At 36.7% G+C, this 11,319-nt stretch overlaps 1 protein-coding gene across 1 annotated transcript; it reads right to left on the bottom strand.

Annotated features, from left to right (window-relative positions):
• Nucleotides 1-293: 293 nt before the first annotated feature.
• On the bottom strand, nucleotides 294-1,676 carry LOC129572669 (piggyBac transposable element-derived protein 3-like). Its single transcript, XM_055452679.1, has 3 exons — nucleotides 1,669-1,676; nucleotides 1,239-1,412; nucleotides 294-1,080 (listed from the first exon to the last, which is right to left on the bottom strand). Exons 1-3 carry the CDS (start codon nucleotides 1,674-1,676, stop codon nucleotides 294-296), a joined length of 969 nt encoding a protein of 322 aa, XP_055308654.1.
• Nucleotides 1,677-11,319: the final 9,643 nt, after the last annotated feature.

The following is an 11,319-nucleotide window of genomic DNA, read 5'->3' as shown; positions in this document are numbered from 1 at the left end:
TAGTACAATAGTATTTGTCATTGTATTGAGATGCCGTGTACGCGACAGTGGTGTACCATAATGCATGCAATAATAAGTTGCAATTTCACGCTTGAAATCGAGCTGAGACAGATTTTTTGTGCCGCGTTGCAATTGCCAAGCATTGTTCAGTGCTACATCGATGAGCCAAGTAAATATTGACGACCACCACTTTTTACCGCGATAGCCAATTCGATGGTTGCTCACATTTTGATTGCGATCAACACCAGCCATATATTTGTTGTATTCTGCTACAGCGCATGGACGAATCACATTTATTTTTTTCCAGCATCTTTTGAATAACGTGCCGCTGTTGATGTTGGCAAAGATCCAAAACACGTCGAAGCGATGGAAACAACCGAATTGTCGACCCATTGTGTCACTCGAATGCCCGTCTCTTGCATTTTGACGGCCTCAATAGTGCCGCGTGGTTTCTTCTTGAACGCCTTTTTTTTCGTTACTGGACAACTTGCAACGATCCGATTTTGTCGCATTGTGCCTGTGCCATTGTATCCACTGGCTTTCAGATAAGCAAGCATTGGAAAACTAGTGAACAAATTATCAAAGAAGAATGAAAACGGCAAACCTTTCAAGTATTCTGGGAAGTCGTCGATCATTGATAAAAGCGGTGCCGCTGCTTTTCCAAATCTCTCTTCGTACTTTGGATTTGATCGCGGGTTTGAGCCTTGGTAAACTTCGAAGTTTACCAAATAACCAGACGGTGTGCACAGAGACCACACTTTATAGCCAAAACGAATGGGCTTGCCTTTAATAAATTGCTTGCAGCCATGTTTCCCAAAATAAGCGATCATGCTTTCGTCATACGAAAGGTGTTGTGTTGGATGGAAATGTTTCAGAAAATTCGCTTTCAAATGATCCATCATCGGACGCAGCTTCCAAAGCTTATCCTTGTTATTTTCTGGTGGATGCAAGTTCGGCTCAAAATGTAGCACTCGGAGTATTTCTTGGAATCTGTTGCGTCGCATCGTCTGGGATATCATTTCATTGCGTAAATCATCTGCGCTATTCCAGTATGCTTTGATATTCGAAACCGTATTATATCTAGTCACCATTAGAATGCCAATGAAAGCACGCAATTCTGCAACCCTAATGTTGACTTGCTTGTTCAAATGTAACACGGCATATCGTTCTGAGCAATCACAAATATGTTGCAGCAATTCATCGTCAAAAAAGCGTTCAAATAGCTCATGAGATTGTACATCACGGCAATCATCGAAATTCGGTTCAGGAAAAACTGGAATGGGAGCACTATCTTTCCATCTTCATCTGGCGGTTCAATATAAATTTCATCAAAATCTTGCATGAAGTCATCTCCTTCTTCTTCGTCGATTAGCTTTTCCAAATAGTCGACGGCCTCTTTCAATGTAAATTTTCTGTTTGAAATGTAAAAAGAACAAGCATATGCATGAGAAAATGCGCGATTTTTTTTTTCATTCGCCGAAACACGGTCCCGAGAAGTCCCAGCGCTACCATATGGTATCACATCAATCGAAAGGTCTCTCACGTCAAGAAAACATTTTCAATGCACATAAAACTTATTATTTTCTTAAAATTTAAGACTCTACCTTTCGATTGATATCATTTTTATTGAATTCCGTCGAAAAATATTGAAAATATATACAAACTTACCTCGACATGTCCGCGAAAATCGATTTTTTTCGACTGTCAGAATTTTTTTTTTTTCGGCGGCTTCTCTTGCTTACATCCAAACACAAACTGACGCTAACCATATATGATTTGGAAAGAGGCAACCTTTGCCAACCTAAAACTACGTAACTTGTGATATTTGGTTACGTGAGTCACGAACTAGACGTTAAAAAGTCAACCAACCATTGGTGATACCATATGGTAGCGCTGGGACTTCTCGGGTTAATGATTGCGTTTTTAAGAAATTTGATTCCTTAAAAATAATCGTTGACAATTTTAGTTACTCGGATGGTAAGAGATAACGATTTGATGTCTTCGGAAAAGTTGTAGCACTAGAGGTTCTCTACAACTTTGCTGAAAACACATATTGCTTATCTCTTATCAATTCCGTGAAAAATTAGAAGCCAAAAATTCACGTTTTCGCGGTTTTTCGCATATTTCGAACAGATAAGAGATAAGCAATATGTGTTTTCAACAAAGTTGTAAAACGGGTCAAGTACCACAACTTTGCTCATGAAACGAAGTTAAGGTGTAAACGCAACAAACGATCAGAGGGATAAAAAAAGATTGGAAAAATGAAGAAACGATTATTGTTAAATCCGAGGGGGAAATCACTCTTTGAATTACTTTTCAATTACTTTTCAAAACTATCAAATTACTTTTTCTATTACTTTTTGGCATGCTATTACTTTAGTAAATAACGAAAGTAATTAGACGTTTATGTCAATGTTTGACATTGTCAAACCAATAAACATACGTTTCAAACAACGAACCACTACACTCATATGGAAAAATAGAATTGAAATGGAAAACAATTTCTGGTTCGTTCTTGAAAACGACATTGGTTTTGAAATACCAAAAGATATAAAATTGTGCTTGAAGTAAGTTTTAGTTGAGTATTTCTAAGATATAAAATGAATTCTATACAAATTTCATTTTAGTCATGCCGCATTTGGAAATCCGCTTGCATTTAAAAATATTCAAGATGAAGACCTAAATTATATTGAAACTTCCAACAAATTTGAGTTCAAACGTGGCGATAGAGCTCTTATCAAAGAATTATCAGCATATGTTAAAAATAAAATCAATAATGTTGGTCTTCAACATTTCACTTCAATTTTGAATGCATCCAATGAACAAAGCGAAAAGATTCCTTCCAATGTTTCTAACAGAATGCAGATGTGAGTTGTCGAATTTTATGATAAAGTTAAGGTTTTTTCAAAATACTAAACTCATTGCAATTTGAATGAAATAGGAATACGGAGATTGTTCGAAGATATGAAAAGCCTGTAGAAAGAAACTTGCTTCAAAAATTATTAGACGCAGCGGAACAGAACTCAAAACGCAACAAAGAAGGCTATCGCTACGACAAAGAGGTTCAACTCTTCTCGACATATTTGCGTATGATTGTAGGGCCGCTGGCATATGAAACAATTCACAAGAATTTGCAAGCAGCCATCCCAGCACTTTCATCTACAAACAGATATATAAGTTCATTCAAATGTGACATTGTCGGAGGAATATTGCGGTGTGATGAGCTGCGTGTGTATTTAGAAGCAAGAAAATTACCACTTATAGTGAGTTTATCAGAAGATGCTACTAGAGTTGTGGATAAAGTTCAATACGATAGCACAACCAATCAATTGATTGGTTTTGTGCCACCAATCAATAAAGCAAATGGAATGCCTATTCCGCTGTGCTATCCAGCTCGAAATGCAGATGAAATTCTCAATCATTTTGCAAATGAAAATGCAGTTTCCACATACATTAATGTCGTGATGGCTCAACCGTTAGTTAAAAACACACCACCTTTTTGTTTGCTGATTTTTGGGTCGGACAACACATATTCTTTGAAAAATGTCAAAGATCGATGGACGTACATCACATCAGAGCTGAAAAAAGTGGGCATTGACGTGTTGACATGGGCGTCCGACTCGGAGCCAAGATACAATTCAGCGGGTCGCACACTATCTGGGCTGGGCAACGATAGCAATTATGAATGGTTTTCATGTTCAAGAAGCAAAGTAGTTCCATTCTACATACAAGATTTAATCCACATTGCAACGAAATTAAGAAATTTCCTGCTAAGTTTCCTTTGGAATAATCATGTTTTGCCGTTTGGAAAATATTTTATTTGCTTGAAGCACCTCTATGATCTCATAGAGACTTGCAGTAAAGACTGTCATTTGTTAACCGCTTCTACATTGAATCCAACCGATCGTCAAAATTTTGAATCTGTTCGCCGAATGTGCAGTCCAGAAGTCACTCGAACACTCAAAGAGAAAATAGAAGGTAGCGAAGGTACTGTACAATTTCTTCAAATAATCCGCGATACTATTGATGCTTTTATGGATAATGAGCTAACACCACTGCAGAGAGTCCGCAAATCGTGGTATTCCGTGTTCTTGATTCGGATTTGGCGTGAATTCATTATTTCGAAAAAACAATTCAAATTAAAAGACAACTTCTTGACGATGAATTGCTATTCTTGCATCGAGCTTAATGCTCATAGCCTTGTACTAATTTTGATTCATTTGAAGAAAATTAATCGACCAGATTTATTTTTGCCGAATTACTACGATAGCCAGGCCTGTGAGTCAACTTTTCGTGCACTTCGATCAATGTCAACAGCATATTCGGTCATCACTAATTGTACTGTGAAAGAAGTTCTCTCACGTATAAGTGAAATTCAGCTACAAAACGATATCACACACACTGCTTCAAATTTTGTTTTCCCAAGAATTCAAAAAAATCACAATCTGTACCAAATCATCCACTACCATCGCCGGAAGAAATTTACAATGAGATTGTCTTCTGTAAACGAATGGCAACTGCTGCTGCTTTGAAACTTGGCTTGATCTCTGAACCAAATCCCAAACAAACGTATTTTCAGTGCAAAATTAAACCGCTCTCTTCAACAGTCAACAAGCGAATGATGAAAAAAAAGTCTCATGCCACTGTTCGAACTACTGTGTTCAATTTGCCGGACCTCAAAAACATTCAACTGAAGGACTATGACGGCAAACTGAAGCGAAGTATTATCGATGAAAAAAGTCCATATGCTGAACTCACAAATACTAAAGGGAAACGTGTTATCGTTAAAAAGACATCTCTCTGTTGGCTCTTAAGAAAAGAGAGCCAAAAAATGAGCAGCGATCGATTAATAAGAGTGAAGAGTACAGCAAAAAAAACTTTTTGGAAAACCAGACAGTTCACACGCAAAACAACAGCTACATTGGTTTTGCATCCGTCCAACATCAACAAGAAAAACCAAAACAAGAAACGTTTTCGATCCAACAATTAAATTTTTTTTTACTCCATTTATTTCATGTCTTTACGATTCGATACATTAAATAAAATACTCTAACTTATCACCATGAGATTGTTCCGTTAATTTTTTCAAACTGATTCACAGTAACGAAAATCCAAATAAATACCAATCACTGTATTTTGACCCCATCATATTTTTTGTTTATTATTATTACCCGTCAGCCAAAAATTATAATTCGTTCCAATCATTATATTGTGTAAACAAAGTTTTCAGTCGAGCTCAAACATATATGCACAGCACAGCTCAAAGCGATTCATAACGAACAGCTGATTGCAAGCAATATAAACGGTCGTTGTTATTTTTTATTCAGAAAAGTGCATACATTAACCCGTCGATGATCGCGGTCCGAACATTCGACCAGTTACTTTTTGGGTTTGCGCACGTATTTTACATTATTGGGTTAAAATCTGTTCATTTGTTTAATCAAGAAATCGGTGCATGTGCTTATATCTTCGGCATCGACGTCGATAACGCTGTCATAGTGGTTTCGAATTTCTTTGCCGCTGTTGTCATAATATCCAACTCGATAAGCAATTGCAATTGTTCTTTCATGCATTGAATTTTTATCGGGGTACATTACACACGTTCCTTCTTCGTTGAATGTGACTTCGTATTTTTCACTTACTGCTCGAATACTCTCAAATCCTCCCCATGACTTTCTTTTCTTCTCTCGTGCAAGTACATTGCGAACAAATAATTTGCATTCTGTCACCATATCAGTAATTTCGTTTGCGGATTTCAAATCGTACACACGATCTTTCAGTGTGTGTATGAACCCTTCAAAGTTTTCTGCAGCTAAAATGTATTCGACGACTTCAGTGCGTAACGATTTTGTTGCTTCTTGATGCTCGATGCTGTTGATTGGGTGTTGATGAATTTGGTGGGCCATAGCGCCGAATAAACAGTCTCCATCCGATGCCACTGGAGTGACTGTAACATTAATGATATTTCCGTCAAACTGGGAAATCATTCGACCCATCTCGTCACCATTTGAATAGGATGACGTCACCATGTTTGCTATTTGACTGGCTAGTTGTTTATAAAGCCAGTCTGGTTCGACATTTACTAAATCAATATTTTCAGCAAAAGACTTCTCACTGAAAATTTCAATTACTGACTCTTCTTTGACAAGCGTTTCATTCTTTATCTTTCGACTTGATGCGGCATTCGTGCTAAATCCATGTGCCTTTTTCAAATGCTTAGTGAAATTCGACAATACCCAATTGTCACCGACCTCCTGATAAAATACGCGCTTCTTAGGATTTTTATTTTGATCCATACCTTGGCAAATCACGCATGTGACATTTCCATGAATTTGTGAACCATCCGTTGACGTCTGCACTTCCACAATAGTTGAATCCAACGCCTCTACTTTCGATTCCGCTAGATTCCATGCAAATCTTAACTTTTTCAAAAAGCTTATCTCTCAATAACGTTGCAGTGTTTGCGTCAATGTTGCGTTTTGTTTCTTCGCCAATGTGATGGTTTGCATGAACATTTTTCACCTTTCTCCTTTTATTTTGCTTATACTTGAATCGGTGTAGTCCCGTATTCTCGCCATTGCCATCGACTACTTTTTTCACATGCGCCACTAGTTCTTTGATCAATGACAGCTCACCCGGTTCGAAATGAAATTCACTTGGATTGGCCGCAAATTTACCAAAAATGTCGATCATATGTTGGTTGTTTATTTCACAATCCATATCAGCACTTTCATTTAGCTCTCTTTCGATATTTTGTCCATCGCGTCTGATTTTCTGTTCCATGTACGAAATATCAGCATCAGTTAAGTTTTTGAAGCTGAGAGCATTACCCCATCCACTGTCACTATGTGAAAAAAATCCAAAGTAAAATGTGTCCGTACTCAGAATGTATACAAATTTCCTTTTTTTCAAATTTTAGAAAACTTACTTTATTGCATTTTTAATGAAACTTGGAATTGGAAAAAGATCCTTCTCGACTTGTAACCAAAAATTCTGTTCCATTTTGGTAATTTAACCAAATATGTTTATTGTGAAAATTTTCATGTACAGTTGAATCAGTTTACTATGAAATGGTTTGAAATGAGTATTGGAACATCCATATTTAAAGGGACAATGACATTTATGAATTTTGTCACAGTGATCATCGTTTTTAATGTGATTTATAGGTTAAAATAGGATGATAGCAAATTTAGTTGAATGTTTTTAAATGTTATTTTGTTTTTGTATTTTTTCAAGATCGCTGGACAATCTAAATTATCCGCTGGCACCCATGAGTCATGTTTCGATGAGTAATTTTTCCATCGTACCAGATAATGCATTCCGTCCCTTTTTTTCCAGAGATGACTGAAGCGCACCGAGTGAACGAGCAACGGCCGCACGGACACTGAGTTTGCGTGCGTAAAACATGCTCAGTGCGATAATGCGCTGCGGCACAAACAAACTCACTCCGTGAAGTGAGTATAAGCGCACCAACGGAGTGCGCTTCAGCGCACTCTTACACAACGAACAAACAATAGAGAAGATACACAAAGAAAGAAACATAAAGAAAAGAAGAAGACAATACACACTCAACTCTTTATATGTGTGTATAAACGTTATAAGGCAACAGAGTCAGAGTGCGCACATATTTATTAGCAGCAGAGTCAGAGTGCGAACTTAAACTCATAACGATGTGAGTGTAAACGCACAGAGCAGAAAACGACTCTCAGTTGAGTTGCTGAATACGCTACTGAGCGTGCGCTCAGTCATCTCTGTTTTTTTCTTGTGACCAAGTAATTTTGCCACTTGAAATGATTCTCCATTGTCACTGTCCGAATCAGATGTGCTTGGATTCAATTTTTGTGGCTGCATCACAGTCGATTGGAGCTGCTTGATACGAGCTTGAAGTGAACGGTTTTCATTACGTAAATCATGAACGGCTTTTTCATGGTCGGATTTCAGATTTGTGATTTGCGATTTCGCCGAATTCAGTTCCGTTTGTAATATGCTTATTTCTGACTTGAGTGAGCGCATGTTTGCTGAATATTCCCGTTCCTTCTTGCGTTGCTCCGTTTTGTGCGACAATGATGAATGTACTAAGCGTTGATTTTCTTTTTGCAATGCAGTGATATTTGCAACGAGCAACTGTCGTTCCGTGGATCGGTTTTCGGTTGCGTTTTGTTCATCGATTTTCGGTTTTTCTTGGCTGGAATTTTTGGAGATCGGACGACGTGGACTTGAGTCAGGCTCGGATTTGAGTCGCCGTTGAACATCTTGTTCGGTTTTAATCGGAATGTTCCGCATGTCCGTTGCCACAGTTACATGAGATCGATATTTCTGAATAGAAGGAAATGCAAACAACAAAACCAAATTTGATGAAATATACACTTTGTGTGACTTGTCCTGTATCAAATAGAAATGTTCAAATACCAATGGATCTTCTATAAATTCGTCGATTTGCTTCACAGCTGTGCGGAAGCCGAGTCCCCGACCCTTGGAAATGAATTTCTGCCGGTTTGTGTGGAAGTCTTCCACCTTATCTGCATCGATGAAGCCACTAATAATAACAATTATTATTACACAATATTTTTATATTTTCAATTGTTCCTTGTTTTTTTTTTTACTTACAATTCTTTTGTTCCAAAGAATAACACACATATTTTTGCCTTTGGTATTTTTATGTTTGGTGGTGGATCAACCACTATTGCAGGCCAATATGGAAAAAAACGCAATCGAGCCCACACCAAACTATCTTTTTCCATCTTCATTTGATGATTTCAATCCAAGATAATGTATCCAAGAATACTTCGGGCATGTGTTTTATGCCAAACAGACATAACCAAACTATTGATGACATCTACCTCAATTACTTTTTGAACCAAAATTACTTCTTGTACCGAAATTACTTTTTTTCGGAAAAAATTACTTTTCGACTGTCATAATTACTTGTAACATTTCAATTACTTTTAAGTGATTTCCCCCTCGGTTAAATCTCTTTTTGACGAGAACTCGCTTTTTGATTAAAAAACCATGAAAATTGTGAACTACGTCAATTTTCCACTTATGCTTTGTTTCATATAAAATTTAATCATAGATTTTTTGTTGTGTCTCGCCAATGTTTGACCAGGAAATCGTCCAATCGCTTCGCCAAAAGCTTTTTTTCCTAGGGGCATTTATCTCTGAAAAGATTCGTACGAGTCTCAAGCGACTCGAATCATTTTGCATTACATTGCACGTTATACTGCGCCAAAGATTCGTGACGAATCTCTACGACAACTCTCTACGAGTCTCTGTAATGTAAACACCATAGTGATAGTACTGCGATTCGTGCGAGTCGTACTACGAGTCGTACTACGACTCGCACGAATCGTAGTACTATCGCTATGGTGTTTACATTACAGAGACTCGTAGAGAATCAGTGTCCCTTTAAATTTGACAAATGTTTTGACACTCCCGTGTGGAAAAAAAGTGACTGACTGACTGACTGACTGTTGAATTTTGTATGAAATTCAATCATTTTAAATGACTATAAGTCAGTTGATTAATTTGGGACAAAAGTAACTTGCGATGATTGAATTGAATTAAGTCGTCTTAGAACAATAATAATTAATTTTAGCTAACTGAAATCGACTAAGACTATTTGGAATTTTTGCAAATGACACACAGTCATTTTTAAATGATTGCAGTTGATCGTAGTCAATACAAGATAATTTCAGATGATTTTAGTCAATTTTAGTCAGCTAAAAAAAATGAACGTACTATTAAAAATTGGTCTTTATTGAATCAAAAATTAATCACGTTCAAACATATTAGGAAATTTTGAGCAGGTTATATTGTTGCCATATTTAATAAAAGCGAATTTTGGCCCAATGAATTCCACCTTCAAAATTTTCTTCCGACCGATATCAAGTTCTTTCAAAGGAATATTAAATTTACATATGCCATCGAATAAAATCTCAAATTTTTCATTAGCCAAAACATATAAATTTTCATCGATAACTAGTATAGACTCGATTATTCCGAATTGTTTGCAACGAGAGTTAAAAATAAAGGAATCATTTGTGCGTTTGATGGCTGAATTATCGAAAGATTCATAAAAAAATGTGTTGTTCAATAAAATAGCATTAAATTCTTCATACTTGAAATCATATGAAAGGTTCAAAGTGTCTGCAATTAAAATTATTTCCTCTTCAGATAAGGTGTTTTTTGGTTTCCCTATTAACAAAGACCCTGCTATTTTACGACAATGTGTATAGTTCCGTCTAGAATTAATATCATTATAAAACTTTTGAGCTAAAGATGATCTTGCAAGATGGTAGAACATATTTTTTTCCAACAAATATTTCTCACACACTTGCGTAGCAACATCGGTTGTTCCTTTGTGAAATGCAATCAAATGGCCGAGGTTATCCTCAAAATTATAATTTGAATACGTGTGCAAAGGGCCTATGTGTCTCACACAGTTTGCCAGGTGTTTTAATAAATGAACATTGAAAACCATCCTTTCTTCTCCATATAAGATTTCAAATTGGTCGACGAATGAACTTAGGAGTTTATCAGCTTCTTGAAGCGAATCAGATGATATATTTGTTCCGCATAAAATATGGGTAGCATCAATTAATTGGGCCAAGTGATTTAAATACCTTCAAATATGAAGAGAAAAACAAATTCAAATAACATAATTGCAACATTAGATTATTCATGTTTACCTCTCTGGTAGAATATTTTTGAGTATTGGATACGCCACAAACAATAGAAGGTATTTCCACTCGTGGGAGTGATAGTGCTCACGATCAGAAAGTGGTTTCAAATTTCGTCTAATAGACTTTGGGAGTCTAATTTCTAGAATTCGTTTATCGATCTCTTCGAGGTGACGTCCAATATAGTAACTGGAATAAAATGCACAACGAAACCATTATCACTTTTGTCTTTTTAGTACAAAAAGGAAAAACTACCTTTCATTGCGATTTCTATTATCCAAAAACAGTTTGAAAAGTAATCTTGTCACTCCCAAATCAATGTTGTGCATTTTATCGATGGCCACTTGCCACACGACATCAAAATTCTCTAAGGAAATCAGAGGGGATACGCCGTGATATCCGTTTACTCTCTCGTTTGATGTGTGTGCGTTGAGCATGTCTTCTCTTACTTTTTCATTGGTTCTTAAATCTCCACTATCACGTTTACAATATCGAATTTGCCGATTGACTAGCGACCCATTATGTGTGCAATATGGACACCCTTGATAACCATTGAACTGTACTTTGTTCAAAACGTGACATTTGGCAGGCGTATCACCGGTGAAAATCATTGGAAAAATTTTGACTCTTTTGATTTGCC

This window comes from Sitodiplosis mosellana, unplaced genomic scaffold (assembly GCF_009176505.1).
Source record: "Sitodiplosis mosellana isolate CC-2019 unplaced genomic scaffold, AAFC_SMos_1.0 Smas_scaffold_5362, whole genome shotgun sequence".
NCBI lineage: Eukaryota > Metazoa > Arthropoda > Insecta > Diptera > Cecidomyiidae > Sitodiplosis > Sitodiplosis mosellana.
The sequence above is the reverse complement of the archived record's forward strand: the minus strand, read 5'-3'. Positions and strand labels throughout refer to the sequence as shown.

Bases quoted from the DNA above. Each gene is read 5' to 3' on its own strand.
- LOC129572669 (XM_055452679.1), bottom strand. The intron at 1,081-1,238 runs GTACAATCTCAT...AATGGTGACTAG, and splicing joins ATTTCGATGATTGCCGTGAT to ATATAATACGGTTTCGAATA.